This window comes from Pagrus pagrus (genome assembly GCF_965226575.1).
Source record: "Pagrus pagrus genome assembly, chromosome: 4".
NCBI classification, from domain to species: domain Eukaryota; kingdom Metazoa; phylum Chordata; class Actinopteri; order Spariformes; family Sparidae; genus Pagrus; species Pagrus pagrus.
Window position 1 is genome coordinate 6,070,587 of NC_140188.1, and position 17,920 is coordinate 6,088,506.

Consider the following 17,920-nt stretch of genomic DNA (forward strand, 5'->3'; position numbering starts at 1 on the left):
ACACTTCAACTTCAATGCTATGACTACAGAGCATAAGCTATTCTTTTTTATGTTAATGCTCTTGACTGAATGAGGATGATTTCACACCTTTTGTAAAATGTTCAGGTATTAATGTGATGGAAATCAAGACTTACAACAAAAGAACTAAAAAAAAACATGATCAGGGTCTAAAATACACTGAAAAAAAAAGAAAACCTACATGAGAAACAAACAAATACACACAAATCTATGAGGATCCAATGCTGAAAACAGATTTCCTTTAGGAACTGAACATTATTTTCCTGGACGTCCATTGACGCAGGAATTAGAACGCTAAATTTAAAGGCGTAATAATAAAAGCTTACAGGTTGTATAGAAAAAGAATCCATTGATCCCTCATTCTTATTTAATTAAACATCTATATTAAATTAGGTGTATAAATAATGATGTAATTGCTTAACATTCATTATTAGCAGCAACCATTGAATCCATGGTTCTTTGAAGCTGTGAGTGTGTCACACATAGTCAAGGTAGGGGCAGAGGTGTTTGTCAGCAAATGCAAATCTCCCTGATCATTTGTGACAGGCATGATATTTTGAAAAAGGGTGAAATTACTGTCTTCTGACAGCCATGCTGAGCCAAATATGAGACAGGAATCAGTTGGTAACTAGTGTATATGTATTATTCCTTAAGGGATCAAGGCTTTGAATAGATACCACATTCCCTTTGGAGAAAATTAATACTTTGTCCTAATACTACTTGACAAGAGATACTCCTCAGGAAAAGAGATAGATGTTAAAATGAGGAGAGTGATATGAAATGGAAGATGGCCAACACATAGCGAGACTGTTGCCCGAATGCATCTGAGCAGCAACAAAAAGGCTCTCAAAAACTGCGCCTTCTTGCCATTGCTTTAGATAAAAGGCTGTGAGCGTCACATTCAAAGTTCTGCTGACAGTTTCTAATTCTGTCTCTCTGTGCCTCTCTTAGATGGAGGCTACAGGCTGAGGGGCTGGGTGGGGCTGAGGATTATGGAGCAGGCTGCAGTGACCAGCATATCTGTCTGCTGTTTGACGTGACACCGCATCAGATCCTGCATGAAGAGGAAACATTATGAGGAGGTGGGGGCAGCTGTGCTGTCGGGCCCCTCGGGAGAGATGGCCTGGGGGGACACTTCACACCATGCCACTCCATGTTTGTTTACCGTGCCAACAGTGTGACCCGGTCAGCTGTCCTGGGGGCGGTGGGGGGAAAAGGGGCAATGTCCTCCACTTTACTGAAACAGCCTCCCGGGACACTCCCAGAAAGGCATCATTCACATAGCATGGGGTGCAATCAGCCTCCAGCACAACCCAGAATGAGAGATCAAACCTTGTGCAGCACAAACCTCATCTGTCTGGCCCCTCACGGCATTTTTCAATCTGTGTACGGATTCAGTAGCAAAGCAAAATAGAGGCTTAAATAACAAGAGATAGAGAGGCAGGCATACTTTTATCCTGTATAAAATAAAATAAAATAAAATGCCAAGTGCACAGGACGTACAACATGTAGTTTTAAAGCTATATTTATGCTTCAAAGAACCCTGCATTTAATTAGGCTGGTCTGGCCATCTGCAGTGAGGATCAACACGCCGTTTACCAGCTCAGCGCACCATTTTTTGAAGCAGGAATTGTAGATAAGAATATCATTGCCTCGTCTCGTACACAGGGTAAAGACTAATTATCTCCATCCTTCCTTTTACATATCATTTACAGTGCGTACTCTGGAGGTGTGCTGAAGGAAGAGCTCTCTTACAAAAATGAGTAAAACCTTCAAATCTAGGCTAACTTTTCTATTTAAAGCCTCAGTTACATGATTTCTAGAGATATTACAGTGTGCTGTATCATGGGAATTCTTGAATATATACTTGAAAGGCTGGGTATGTAGATGAAAAATTAGCTTTCAATGATATTATTACTCAAATGGACCTACTTTTATTTAGTGCTTCCATATGAAGCATACACAAACAAACTGAATATAATGGCACAACGTGCTTCCAAGAAACTGATGGTAAAAAATGGAAACAACCTGATAACTTTGGCTTGCTGCTATGAAGTGTGCAATCATACAGAGAGTGATTTCCTTAGCAATTAAACTTATTAAGTCATTTTGAAAAAGGATGAAATTGCCTGTTGATTTATGGTTTTCCGACATTTGAAAATGTTGATTAAATTGTCAGGTCTGATTCAGTCAGAACTGTAACTGCATGTCTGCTGATTTATTATTTTTAATCTACACCACTTTCCATATATACACTCTTGGATATTTGAAATGGAAATAACTGGAGTGCCTTCAATTAGATATTTCCTCCGTTGCAGCTCCTTTGTAGATCGCCACCTTGGGTGAGCTCAGAAATTCTCAGTGGAGTGTCAGGCACAAGCAGCATGCATGAGTCAGTCCCAGGAGGCTTTGACAGTCACCCTCCCAAAGTGGTATGTGCTAGAAGTAACTGGGATTCTTGCTATCATGGTTTTACACTTTGTATATGACCTGTAAAATAACAGTGAGGATTCATAAGTGTTTCATTTCTTGTGTAATTGACTATGGTGTACTGAAATGCCTGGAGACTGAAATTCCTTTCATGACTTTAAATTTATATAAAACACATTGGAGCACTTAATCACATGCTATTCTTTTCAGCTAACACTTGAATTAAATAATATTAATGAGGGTTATGCTGACAATATATTCAATTTTACAGGTAGAAAAAGAGTGGGTAAAAACTCTGAAATGATTGTGGATGTGAAATAAATGTGTCTGCGTTTTGATTTTTTTTTTAAAAGGACCCCTAAATTTAAAGTACATCATTTTTTTCTTACCTGTTGTAAAATGTATCCCTCTAGATAGTTTTGTGTGAGCTGACAAGTTTTGGAGATATTGGCTCTAGAGATGTCTGCCTTCTCTTGGATCTAATGGAACTAGATGGCACTAAGCTAGTGGTGCGCAAAGTGCAAAAAATTCTGGAAAAAGTCAACATCAATGTCTTTTCCCAGAAATCACGACCAGATTATTTAAAATAATTCACGGTCCTTGGTATGAGCTCTTTTATATAAGAACTATTTTCTTTCCGTACCACTGCACAGACCCCCACCTACTAATGGATGAGAGGCTAGCTAACAGAGCTAACAGCTCAGCTGAGGATGCCATTAATATAATTAATATGGCCTCTAGTCTATAAGTAAATGAAGGCTTCCTTCAGCACAGTGATACGATTCGGAGATGTACATCCGTAGAAATAAAACTGGTCCTACATGAAACTGCTTGTAACAAGGTCTATGGATTATCTTGAGTAACCTGGTCATGTTTCTGGAAAGAGACATTGCTGTTGAGTTTTTCAAATGGATTTAATGGTGTTTTGAGCACCACGAGCCGAGTGCCATCTCACTCCATTATATTTAAGATAAGGCAGACATCTCTACAGCCGATATCGCTCACACTAGATCAATCTAGATGGACAAAGAGCACTATAGATTACAGGAAAAATATGTATTTTTTATTTTGGGGCAAACTGTACCTTTAAATGCTTTAAATTCAAGTATACAGAATGAAAGTCCAACAGTAGATGGTACTGCAGCATATTTTGACTATCACTGCTGTCTCTGTTTATTATTCCCAGTTGCTGTGCCTGCCTATTATGGTTGGCTGAGCAGATCAGAGGTCACCGATTTAGATAACCCTGTCTTGTATCATCTCAGTAGGCTTACAAATGTTTTATAACAACAAATACCCACAGTGTTAAGGTTGCAGCCAGAGTGTCGCTCAACATGAATCTGGCCTCCTGATGGGTGGCATTCACTAGTCTAGCTGTAACCAAACCCAAGACAACAGTGGCCTCTTCAATAATTCAGTTGAGTTGGAGGCATCTTAAAAGGGCTGATAAACGCGGGAATCAGAGCATGTCTACTACTTCTCAGACCTTGGCTAACAGTGTAAGACTGAGATGAAATCAATGGCCAGTGGTGGGGGGAATGGAGAGTGAATTTCCCTAATGGCAGGACAATTACAAGAGCTGTTTAGCCTGACCCCATTCCCCAAGATGGGGACTAGGGGCAGGGACCTGGCTCACTGGGCTGTGTTTTGGCCTGATAGCTGGCAGCTCCTCTGGGAGTCTGGCTACACAGAGCATGTCTATTTGCTAATGATGTTGGAGGGGAGGGAAGCTGAGGTAAAAGAAGATGATCTGTGGCAAGGTGAAAGGTGGGGATACCTTGGTGCTATCCCACTCCTGTGTCTTGATCTGGGTACGGACTAACTCGTAGGATGGCTCCATGGATTCTGTGTTCGGTTTGCGATAGCCAGGGATGACGTTGTACAGTTGGAAGCCGAAGGTCACCAACCAGCTGTTCACATCTGCAGAAGAGGGATCAAAACATAAAAACAGTGATTTACATGCACTGCTATCTTAATAGAAACAATAATTTCTGTCTCTTGAGAAACCATAAAAACACTAGGAATTGATTTGTTCAATTTTAACAGTTGACATTCTGCGGTCAAGTGGCTGTCTCCTTGAAATACTCCTCGCTCAGTCTGAGCACTTGATTTGTTTGTGAAAGTGGACAAGCTGTAATAAACACTTGAGATGGTGGCAATGATTCATGTCCACTCCTGCAGGTGCCATGCTAATGACACACAGCTGGGTCCCAGAAATGCCTGCGACTCCTGAGTGTCTGTGGTGCTGATAATTATATACTATAATTTCATGTCATTTTAAAGCAGCCGAGACTTCAACATGAGATATTTTGAAGACTCAGCGGGTTCTTCTGCAATAATTTCTTTTCTAATGAGATGCTGAAAAAGTAGAAAGTGACGTGTCCGGGATTCAAATCCGTGTAATCACGATAATGTGGATCGTCTAATAGCAGCCACCAGCGCTGTGGTTATAGGTGCTCCTGCCAGCCAGTGTGATAAGGTGTTATTAATTCTGAATATCACAGAGAAAGATACATGACTGGAAGCAAAAGCCTGTGTCGTCTGAGCCATTTGTTTCTTGCCCCTTTCAGTGTGTTTGTTATGGACAGGGGAATCATTGCTGTGACACTTGGGGGGCAAGTTTGTCACAGATTGGCACTGCCACATTGTGGCACCTGACAAAGCTTTTTTAAATAAGAATTTGTTTGAGGACAATGAAAGCACCCTGATAATTTAGTGAAAGGAATGGAAATGTCAGTGCCATCAATCACAATTGAAGCAGACCCACTACAGTATATCTAACAGTCTGCTTAGCATTCAAATGCCAGTCAGCCCCTAATGGTGGACTGTGAAGCTGAACGCCTTTCTGTTTGGCAGCCGGCTAAATGGCTTTGTTGAACAGAAAGAAATAGAAGCCCAGACTCCACCTGAACAAAAATTGACTATTTTTCTGCTCAGTATTGTCTATAGGTAAATGAATAAAGGATAAATAGAATTAAATGGATTATTTGATACCCAGCATACGCATTATCAAGTTTATATAATGCAGGATGAACATAGAAAAATAAATCTCCCATTTGTGAATGAGATCTGGCTGAAGCCGATTGATTTAACCACAGAGTATTCACCGAGTATCCTTAACAATGTTGTTTTCCTTCCAGCCAAAGAGGTTGATACAACTGGCCCTGGCTAAGGTTTCTATGGATCCATTGTGCTCTCCTTCTCCACTGGGGTGCTTTCACTGCCATTTACCTCCTCCCTACCACAAAGCAACAGTAAACGATGTGATATTTCTGGGAAGGGACCTGAGTGTTCAACAACAGAGGGGGCTTTGCTGTACCAGCATTGTTCCCTTTGAGCACTTTCAAAACGATAGCCACTGGACACACGCACACACACACACAAGCACGCACACACACACACACACAGAAAAACAACCTCAGTGTCCCAATGAGGAAGCTCTTAAAAGCCTCTCTAGCACACTGCTTTTCAATTTAATTTTGGCAGACTCTGTTCTTCCATTTGTGCCTTGTTATTTAGAATAAAAACACCAAATCTGACAGAGAAACGTGAAATGAGTATTGTTTGCTAAGCTGCAAACAACAGCCGTTTCACAGGGTTAAGATATGGTGCACTCTCCTCCCCCTCCACACATGTAATTTTACCACCATAAACAAGTTAAATGCATCATTGATTGCTCCAGCGGGACTCACTAAACATCTGCCAACTCATGTTTATGTACAGTTACTAACCTGTAAACAATTCAAATAATTTTTTGGATTATTTAGAGCATGATTATTCTTACTTTCATTACAGCTGTAAGAGGAATACTTCACAGAAAATCTTGGTTTTGAGCATCAAATACATACTGCCTAAAGGCTTTAAGTGTCGCATTGACAAGTTTGCAGCTTGCTACTTTGCGGAGGATGGAAGCCGTAGTTTCTATTGACATTTTGAAACTTTGTGACACAATATCTTCTATTTCCCCTTTTCTCTGCAAAGGAAGGATAGGGGGATTTCTTTCATCAAATCCTCTGTAAAAAACAGAAGTCTGTTAAGTGAACTTACCAGTCATGTAGCACTTTATCTCCTCATTGTTGCTGAGAGGATTGTTATTCTTGAACATGTACAAGTTGAATGGCACAATGCGGCGGCTGTTGAGACGTTTCCAGATGTCATGATCGGGTGTTGTCCAGCGGCCAGCGAGGACATCGTAGTCCCGTCTGCCCATGTGGACCAGTTTACTGAGTGGCTCATACAGGCCTCCCTGGTAGCCGATTATGAGCTGGAAGCTGGGGTTTGTGTCGAGGTAAACTTCCCCGAATGCTGTATGGAGGACCTGCTTGATCATGAGGCCTGAGCCACTGAAGACAGCTAGAGGGGTGCCTATGTTATCACAGGCCACATAAAACTCATCCCCGCTGCTAAGCTCCATGGCGAACAGGTGTCCCTGCAGGTCATAGTACAGAGAAGTGATCTCAGAGCTGGAGTGATTGTACATATGGGTGACTCGAGTGGGGCTGGATAAGTCAGCATAGAAGAACTGTAGGTGGTGGCCCATGCTGCTTCTGCTGGACACCCTCCTGCCCAAGCCATCGTAACGGTATTTGATGCTCCAACCGGTTACTTTGTTGTATACTTTAACCAGCAGGCCAGCTGAGTTGTACTCAAAGTAATCGTTCCCGCGCTGCTTGAGGAAACCATCCTCATCCATCCTGTACTGGACATCTCCCAAGCGAGTAATGCGGTCTCTGATATCATAGCGTAGCGGGGTTAGGCGTGCGCTGTTTCCAGGACTGAGAAGATGCAAGTTGCCGTTCAGGTCATAGCTGTACCTCCACAGAGGCTTGTCGTTGATGGAGACCACCTGAAGTTGACCATCGGCGTCATACTCGTATGTGTAGCGTGTGGTGTTGGCATAAGGCCCAACCTTTAGCTCCTTTGCCACCACTCGGCCCATATTGTCATACTGCACCATCATCCAGTACATGAGCGAGCGGAAGATCTCATATTGGACCTCCTTCACCCGTCCATAGGCATCAAAGTGTTTGGTGTGGGTCATCACTGCTGTGGTGATAATTTGATTTATGTCATAATAGATCACTCCAAATTTCCCGAACTGTTCTGTTTTGCCAGACACATCATCATAGCGGTACAAGTCGATTGGCAGCGGTGTTTCATTGATGACAGCCTGCATGCTAGTGACTCGGAAACTGTTGTCGTACACATAGTCAAATCTGGCGTTGACCATGCCTTCTTCACTGAATCTGAAAATCTGTCTGTCGATCAGTGGGCCGATCTGACGGTAGCGGATGGTGCAGGTAAAGCCCTCGCTCTGCAGGTTGACTGTCTTCAGCATGCCTGCCACCTCGTCGTAGGAGAAACCGATGCGTGTGGTGTCATAGAGAATCTCCAGTAGCTTGGCAAGCTTGCCGTATTTGTAGATGACCCTGCGGCCTGTGCCCAGGTAGGTGGTCTGCAGCAACTGGCCGTCCTCACTGTAGTCTTGGAGCACCGAAGCGTTCCCTTCAGGGGGCCGGTAGGTATTTCTGTAGTAGCCGATGGAGCGGGAGGTCTCTAGTGTCTGCCGTGCCACGTTGGGCATGGTCACAGAGGACAGTCGATCGTTTTTGTCAAATTCAAAGATATACTGCCTCTGGCTGTAGAGCAGCAGTACCATGGACTGTAAAGAGAACAGGAACAGTCAGTCAGTCTTTGATACAATTAAATTAGAGTGTGAGATTCATTACATATAGTAGTGTCACGATACAATGTATTCGATATATTTGCTCTTTGCATAAATGCGCAGTTTCACAAAATAATATACAAGTTTAAAATTCAAATATGATATGATTGAACACAAGCATTACTTTATCACCAGTTATTACAATTAGACAGATATTTGGAATATAAAAAATACATAATATGAGTTATATAAAACTAACAAAAGAAAGAAAGTTAATTTGAATCTATTCCTTGCATAACCTATATACTGTGACGACATACTGTCACTTGAAAGACAGTGGTATAACACAAAAGGACAAGCAAAATGTCAAAAGCTATAACAGATTATGCATGCAAGTCTGATTCAGACCGAACCTAATTCCCATCTGAAAGTGGAGTATGTGATATTCCTGTGACATTAAGATTTCCTTTGGAGATGATTTCACAAACATGCTGCTTCTTGTTTCTTATTTGTGAGATCTTTTGATCCAAACAGTAAGAGGCAGCTGAATTTTTCACAACCCTGCAAATCTAAAAAATCTCCATTCACACCCTTCTTGCACCAATAAATGAGTGTTTAAATCAGTTCTAAGGCTGCCAGCACTTAGAGGTCGTTGAAAAGGGACGATAGACTATTAACAAGGTTATTGGCTGCCATTTTCATATTACAAGTCTAAACTGGGGAATCGCAGCTCTTCGCCTTCTCCACAACAGTCTTGCCTTGAATTAGTGAGTCGAAAGTGACAGTTCACTCTGTTCTTCTCTTCAGAGCTATTTCAGGTTGAGCTTTGCTGTCAGACTATGGTAACAAAGTATAAAGTCTGCAGCGCACCAGACAGGTTTTAATTACATTTCTGCTGATATCTGTACCACAGCCTGATAACACAGCACAAATACTGCTGCAGTATTACAAGTTAACTTTTAACTTCAGTCTAAAATCTCCTGTCAAGGTTCTTACACAGACATACCTCAGAATTTATCTGTACAACAGGTCCCTACCAATTCTGCATTCACATGGATTCAGGCAGACGGCAGACGGCTACCGGTTTTTATTTCAGTGGACGAGAGCAGGATGGTAAAATTAGGTGAGGCCGTCAGAGAAAAGCAGCAACAGTAATGTAAAGTAGGTGAAAATATTTTAACTTTTTGCCTTGACAAAATGTACAATTGGATGTTACATATCTGCCTCATACAAGGACAAAACATGGATGATCAAGACAACTAGAAGCCAATTATTTTGTTTGTTCCGCTCTTCTTCAAATGTTTATGTCTGAAATGAATAATTTAACATAACATTTAGGTGGTAATTTATGTTTTGGAGGAAATATAACATTAATTTTAAGTTTGCAGTAGAATACTGAGAGAAAGCAGCATTTTATAGTTTCATGCATTACTAGAATAATTACATATAACAGACACAAAATAATTTAAAAAAATGCGCTACAAGGAGTTTTTAATTGGTTATGAAACAGTCTAAGTTGAAAAACTGATACCTTTATATGACCTACATAAGGAAACAAGGCCATCATTGAGAAGATTGACTATTTCTATATGGTTGCTATTTGCTTTGCTGGTGGTACGGTAATGCGGCGCAGCATCATCATTATATAGTTATTAATCTTACATAGCCACAAATAGATACCGCATCGGCATGCATCCTGCAAATAGCTGTTAAAAAGAAATAGTATTACAAATAAGTTTTCCTTCACTCACTCACTCACTCACTCACTCACTCAAAACACATGCTCGGGAGATCAAGATCATTACAACAGGGGACGATGGCACTCATATAACTTTTTATCTACAGGAGCTGCCAGAATCAACAAAAACATTTGTTGTAGACGCTTTAATGTATCTGATTCCATTTTTTGTAAACAATACAACGTCACCATTGAACCATTGTTTGTTTTGTTCTGTCCAGGAGGTGTTTGCATGTATCCATGTGAATGCAGCAATATACCATTTAATCATCATTAAAACAACAATACATACCTTCTCAAGGTAAGTGTAGCTCCATGATTTGCCATCAGCAAATATCTGAGAGGTGATTCTGCCATTCTGGTCATACTCCATGCGTACAGACATGGTACCTCTTTGGATACCTGCCACATGCCCTCCAGAGGAATAGGTGACATTGACTCCATTCAGACGACTGCTTGGTGCCCACAGAGTGGGCCGCCCAGCATGGTCATAGTGGATCCGTAGTGTAAACTTCCTGTGGTCATCATAGACCTTCTCTGTCCTGGTGATTCGGTCAAAATCCAGTGATAGCAAGTTCCTGTTATGAACCTATAGGAGAGAATGCAGGGTGTTAGAAACATTCAATTTGACCACAGCTAATCCATTGAGAGGGAATAAACATGTTTGGAAGTTTAAAATGATTCAGAAGAATTGGTGCATTGCCCTTCTGAGGTGGGGCCTTATGAGCAGCGCTTTAATCACATAGTGATTATTTTATACTCTTCCTTTCTCAGCTTTTAATTACAACAGAGGAGCTGTATCTCAGGACTGCAGGAGCTATTGAAGTGATGAAATTATAAGAATTACCATATTTCTTTGTTTGTGTAAAAATTCAGCACAGTCTTAGTGGGAGTTGCCTATTCATGCAAGAAACATTAGAGCCACATTGATCATTAAATTCATTTTCGCTGCTTACTGAAAAGAATTACCAGGCGAAGATGACTCTCATTTTATTTAGCCATTTCCGTAAATTGGAAAAGAGGAGAATAAAATCAATTCTTCTCCTGGGTGACTCAGAACATTGTTTAAATGACACTTCACATTTTTTTTTTTGCCTCTTTTGAATGCATGAGGCTGCACACAGTGACCCATGGCTTCACTGTGATCAGAGCAGAAAGACACTGCTCTGAAGCGTGTAAATCCTTCAGGCCATGTTCAGGTCGGCACAGAGTCCAACCTGCTGCCAGGCTTAACTGCGGAGGCAGCTCCTGTGCTGTCGACAAAAAGATCAACCAACAGGCCAACGCTACGTTTCTCAGTCAGCAGCCTTTATAAGTAGAAGCTACAGAGGAAAAATAAATCAAGGGAGAAAAGGGCCTTAAGCTGTAACTAAGAGGAAATCTTCATACAATCCCCATATGGAGGATTTGGACAAATGTGGTTGTGGAGGTCTTTGGTATTATACCATGATTGGCTGCAGGGTGTCTAAACAGACACCTGTCTGTTCCAACGTCTAATTTAATGGGTTACAACCTGTATCTAAAATTAGTAACCACAGCAACAAGGATGCATTCAAAGCCCCTCCATTTACAATTTATTGCAACATGTTACAATAAATCTAACATCTAATTACAACAATGAGTGACTTTAACCTTTGACAACTTTGATGACAGTGATGCAGTTGAAATAAGAGACCAACTCAATTAAGGCCTTCAGCTCCTTATTCTATGAACTCCACAAGATGGCACCTGCAACACAAATGCAAGTAGTCTCGACGTCCCTCTGAACTTATTGGTATAAAGCGATCATCTCTCATCTGGTCTGCTATTCAACTTGCTACTTCAGACTGCGGGCGACAGTACACACGGCTAATTATTTTTTCGGGAAAATCTTGATATTGTTTTGGGAAAAATGAGATGGATGGCTAGCTAGTCTTGTTGTTAAACATGCCATCAAATTATATTTACTGTTTGTCCACTGTAGCCAATGTCAATGTGATTTTCAATCTTGCCAATCCAACGTTTGCTTCTAGGCTAATGGCTGATCGCCAAAGGTTTGTATGAGCTGAGCGAACTAGAAATATCTCCTGTTGCAGAGTCCTATCTAAGGTTTGTCTTATTTTCTGGAGTAGAGATAACGTTTAGATTAGTCAAACCCTCAGGCGACTTTAGAATTTGATCGCACAACTCATGAAAATATAAATTAATGTTTTTTTTGTTTTCTTTTGACAAGTGACCATGGTATGAGTGGAATAATGCTCTTTGAGGTGTCCATTATCAAAAATGAATGGACTCCATGGAGGCAACCATCCAAAAGACTCTGGCCTCCACGTTGTCCATAAATTCCTGATAATGGACACCTCACCAGGCATTATCCCTGACATAATTAAAACTATGCCCCCCTGTTTCTGTATTATTTAACATGTTTTTTTCCCCTCTCATTGATGTACACAGTTGCTCTTCAGATATGCAACCATTTAGCTTGTTAAAACGCTTGGCAAGGCTTAAAAACATCATAGCTCAGAAAGCTGCTTCTGGCTACTTTCCAGACACATTCCACAGAGCAGGTCGCAGGGGGGCTTGCTGTGAAGCCTCACTTTTTCAATCTCACATTGAGAAAAGCATGCTTAGGTCTCTCATCTGTGAAGGGACAATTACACCAGAGGCAATTAATGTCACTGATACCTAATTGAGAGGATTACTTTACACTAAAAGCAACAGATTCATTAGGACCACGATTCAATGAAGGTTTGGAGCAACACAAGCAATTTGAGCCTCAAGACTGATGGTAGGGGTCCTCCAATCTAGAAACAAGAATAGGGCGTCGACATTTGTTGTTTTGTCTTTACTTTCACTTACTGTCATAAAAAGTGTCAGACCTCACTAACAAAAGTGAAATTACTACAGCATTTTGACAGTGATTTGTTAAACTACCTAGATTTTTACAGATACAGTAAGTAACTGGAACTGAGACCGCTCCTGCTCTGGCCCTGTCTTAAACACTGGACTCAGAGTCTTTCACAGGCAGCAGAGGTGCAGCTGTCTGTCCAAAAAGATTGTATTGAGATTGCTCCCAACAGGCAATAAGGTATAAGTGAGAGAGAAAGTTCCTCATGCCAGGATCTGGTTCGCCAAAGACTCAACAAGGTGGAAAAAACCTCTTACAGCAGAGATCCCAAGATCCCATGAGAATGGAAACCCACTCAAGAGGAATTATTTTAAATTGGACATCGCCTCTAAAAGGAAATTCTCAAAGATGTGTAGAAGAAGAAGAGATGTGTAGAGACAGAACAGAGACTGTAACAGTACATTAGACCTTCAATGTTACATTTTTAAACTGTCCTCGACATAAAACATCACAACATCTGATCTCTCAATCATTATCAATGACTTCTGTGTCAAATGACAATCTCAATCAGTCAGTTACCAAGTGAAATGCCTTTCATCGCCTCTCATGATTAATTCAACTATTACTCTGTTTTCTTCAATGACATCAGTCATGTTTATTCTCACACTGCAATCAAAGAAAACAAATTCTATCTTTTTAAGTGTTGCCTCTTCTGAACAAACAGCCCTACATTACAAGACACTATGATGATACTAAAATGCTAATATAGAGATGACGGTTTTGTCTCTTTTTAATTCCACACTGAAGTTGTTGAAGATTCTTGCTATGGCAGAGTGGCAACCAAAAGCATTCTCTCATTAATGTACATTTGCACACTACTCAGTCTAAAAGGAGGCTTTAGAAAAAAACAGTTACTGTCGCTCTGCAGCATAAATCATAAAAACATAAATCATAAATCATACACGATGTGTGCGGCTGGAAGGGGGTGAACCCAAGTGGCACGTGTCACCGTGAATTGGGTAAAGCAGTGATCCGTTAAACCTTAGGACACAAGCAGCACAATACAACAAACACATGCACGTGTCATGTCCACAAAATAAACACTGACAGAAACACAAACAGCAACAACCCATACACTTTTGCATCTTCGCTAATTCCGAGCACAAGAAAGACACGTGACGTCAGAGCCACACAGTTGTCTTGCTTCGTTTCTCATGCATCCTTCTGTTCTATATTCGAGACGCCCCCTCCTCCTCACTGCCACACACTCATCCAACCACCCACGTAATATCACTTGACATGCCACTCAAGGTCGCTCAATGATTCCAGCTCTGTTCATCCCCTCTGTTCTTGCCATTAGGCTGCTCCCATTTCCTATCTCACCCCTGGGGCCATTGTCTGTAACATACATTAGAAGCTTTCACTTCCAGAGGGACAACAGGGCCATTAAATGAACAGCCAATGACAGACAAAGTGGCACCTCCCCATTAGCTGTGTCGCCTCCCAGGGAATGTGGAAGACAACTTAACCAAAGTTGTTATTTGCCTTGCAAAGCCAAGAAAAAAACAGTGCAAGCCAATCAATCAGGACACATTTTTTATAGATGCTCCCTGTGTTAATGGGAATTTCCACTGGGTCATTCTAGATGCTTTATGGTCAAACATTCTGTGTTTATCTCATTATGAAAAAGGACCTGTTGATAATCTGTGTGTAACCGTGTCATTTTTGCAAGGTTAGGTTAACCCACTAACATCTGGCTTTTGTTTGTAATCGGCCATCACTCCCGCATCAAATGACTCTGCAGTAGTCACTGGTGTTGATCAACTCCAGCGCTGAAGTTAAGACTTGTTAATTAACACTTGTTAATTCATATCCGTTCTCTTTCTGTGCTCAGCCCTCAAATGTTGTTCAGTTGGCTCTGAGTTTGAAAGTACAAGACAGTTACTAGTAACCACTGTTATGTTGTCAGTGGCTTCTGTGTTACTACCCTAGCCTTGTCAGTGGCCTGATTGGTACTGTGCATTTCTGACTCTTAACATCTCAAGATGAGACAGAAGTGAGATGTCTAGCTCCTTAGCTACTTCTAATCATCAGCTTCGGAAAAAACGATGTGTCTAATTCAGAATGTTATGGATTAAGACTTTTAAAACAAGCTTTATAGTCTTGTGGATTCAGTCAGTCAGCCAGTTGCCTGATTTTAGTGGATTAACCTGTGTTTAAAAAAATCTGCTTATCCAAAACTAGACTTTGGTTGTGTTGGTGTTGGCGTGCTGCTATAGGTAGACGTGAGAACAATGCATATGATACACAAAGTTGAATCTGACCAACACATCCATGAGTCTGAAGGCCTATCAGATATAAATACACTGCACAATAATATGAGGCACAATTTCTATCTCAGTTTTATTTTTATGCACACAGTACTTTATGTCATTCATGTTAAAGGGTATTCTACAAGGAAGCGTGCATTAAGTTACTGGCCTGTACAGTGAGTTGCCAGGTGACACTACAAAGGTTCAGCCATGTTAAATGTTTTCCCTAAATGTCCACCTTGGACACTACTCTGCAAACGGAGGGATCCAAGCTTTTGGTGTTTTGTTGACATGGTGCTACTGCTTGTCTGAATGTAGCCCTGTAAGAGTCTCCCACCGAACAGGGCTGCTATCTGTTAGCCTGCACCTCAAACTCACACTGAGGAATGCAGAAGTCTGTCCGTCAAGGCTAAATTGCGGAGTGAGTGCAGTCGTATAAAGGAGGTAGCTGAAATTCAATGCCATTTTTTGCAAGATAGAAATTCTCCTCACACCCGTCCTTCCTTTAACAGTCGCTCCTTTGTGAGTCTGTATAAGTACCAGTCACTTTTAGCAATGCAGCATGCTTACCCTTAACCTGCGTCCATACACAGTGACCTGGCCACGAGCCTGCTCCTTCCTCTGTCTCCACTCCACCAAGTTAAGGCCATTATCGATGGCCAGGGTTACATTCCTCTTGCTGACTGTGGGGATGACGGTGCCGGCCAGTAGGTGGGGCTCGGTGTGCAGGGACACCTCCATACCATTAGCCAAGACTAGCCGCAGCGAGCCATCCAGACCAATAAAATAGCTGTTCCGGACTTGATCTGAGGGTGTAGAGAGGGCATGGGAGGAAACGGTTATGATTAGGATTAGAATAAGAGAAACAATCAGGGCTTCTTGTAGCTGATGTAAGAGGACTTAATCTAGTATTCATCTCAGTGAAACACAAACATAATGACCTAAAATGGCTGCTCAGCAAAAAGAAAGCCTTTAGCAGCAGTATTTAACTGAACCCCTGCGATAATGTTGGGTCTGTGACAACAAAGATCAATAGCGAGAGGTTTCACAGCGCCAGTAAAGTAAAGTTTTACAGCTGTTGCAGCAGCCTCGAGGATACGGGGGAATGAAAACTATCAAAGCTGCTAGCTTGCCTGTGGCCACAGAGAAGGCGGGGTGAACACACACATGCACACGCACACACGCACACACACGCACACACACACACACACACACACACACACACACACACACACACACACACACACACACACACACACACACAAACACACACACACACACACACACACACACACACACACACACACACACATTCACAAGGGATAAATCTGAGCCTGTCTGTTACTGTCCCTAGGTGACGACAGCCTGTGTACCAGCTCCAGACCAGTGACTAATGTTTCCACTGAGCATCTCATGTACATTCATCAGAGAATGCCTCCTTCTCGCCTCCTGTCAGTAGACTGACAGGCACCAGGATTAATATTATTCTCATTAAGAACAGTTGAAAATTAATGGCTTGTCAAACACTATGTTCATGAGTTGACTTCATTTAACAGAAAAAAATCAAAACATACACTATAATTTCCTCATGTTAACATGTCATGGCAAGGTGGCTGTGAAGATTTCTTATTTGCACAGAGAACAACAATAAAAATCGTGTGAGAAAATTTTGTTTGAGAGTTTTGTATCCTTTTTCTTTTGCACAGACAACAGATGTGGGCAGAGGAGGCAGGGCTGACCTCGCACTGACCGTTATGTCTCTCCATCATACAGACACTTCAGGGGTTGACCAAAAGCCTCTGGGGCAGACCCTACCTAAAGGACGCCTCCGAGATCAGATGAAGATGAAAATACTGCTGAATTGGGGAGTTCATGGTGATGTATGCATACCAGGGGAGGTATCTGCCTTGGACCGACAGTAAAGGAGGTTGTAGTCTGCTTTAAACAAAACCAATGATGGAACATTGCACCTGACCATCATTTTCAGTTATCAGTTACAAATAAGGATGATGAATTACTCAGTCATTAGGCTTTTGGCTCTATAGAGGTAAGTAAGTATGTAATCCACACCTACTACATCACACTTGCATCTCTATTTCATGACTTGAATTGTTTTTCAACTCACTGAAGGTATAAAATGTATTTAAATTTGACTTGTGATATTTGATATCTTTTACTATTTCTTGAAGACGTCTGATTGGAGTTGAACTACAATTTGAAAGACAATTACAATAAATCTTGCTTGAATCTTAAAGGTATCAGCTTCACATAACGACAACATGATGAACAACCCTGAGGTGTGTTGAAGACAAACACAACAGATGACCAGAAAGGTATCTTGAAGGTGGTGCATTCGTGTGTTATGTGATCACCCAGTTGCAAGCTTACAAAGCAGACAATAGTGAATTAATTAACAGCAGAGTTCCTGGCGCCACGCTTCTCACAAGCAGATGTCTAAGACAAGGTCACAACATGGAGGTGAACAGTCCATTGAGCAACAGTGAGTAACCAGAGATTGTCATCTTCTATTTCAGACACAGCTTTGTAGTGAGTCAGGAGGGCCAGGGTGAGGGATGCATTTAATTCTGGGGTGTAGGAGGGCTGTCTTTTAAAAATGGATGTAGGTCCAGAAAGTTCAAAGCTATCAACGGGTAATCAATGAAGCAATTGGTCAGGCACTAAACAGGATATAAGAATGCCAAAATGTGTGAGACAAATCAAGTGGATGAAGCCACGACATCAGTCTGCCCTCTGCCTTCATCTTTCTCACTCATTTCCTAAACCTGGAGGATCTCGTATAGCCACCAGCATCGTGCTTTATAAATGATGTTTTCTGACAGAAACTCAATATATACTTCCATTGTGGTAAATCGGAGTTGCACAACACAATTTATTAAAACAACAGAGGACCAATAAATACTCCTGTGAGT

The 17,920-nt window shown here is 41.5% G+C and overlaps 1 protein-coding gene across 6 annotated transcripts in view; it reads right to left on the reverse strand.

Moving 5' to 3' along the window:
- The window catches only part of tenm4 (teneurin transmembrane protein 4), a 156,918-nt gene that overhangs the window by 3,243 nt on the left and 135,755 nt on the right, over nt 1–17,920 (reverse strand). For all 6 annotated transcript variants that reach the window (XM_084351717.1, XM_084351716.1, XM_084351715.1 and 3 more), the window contains 4 exons: nt 15,561–15,796; nt 10,144–10,440; nt 6,496–8,110; nt 4,226–4,368 (listed from right to left, as the gene is read on the reverse strand). In XM_084351717.1, the coding sequence (XP_084207843.1) occupies nt 4,226–4,368; nt 6,496–8,110; nt 10,144–10,440; nt 15,561–15,796 (2,291 nt within the window). The remainder of the gene's footprint in view (nt 1–4,225; nt 4,369–6,495; nt 8,111–10,143; nt 10,441–15,560; nt 15,797–17,920) is intronic.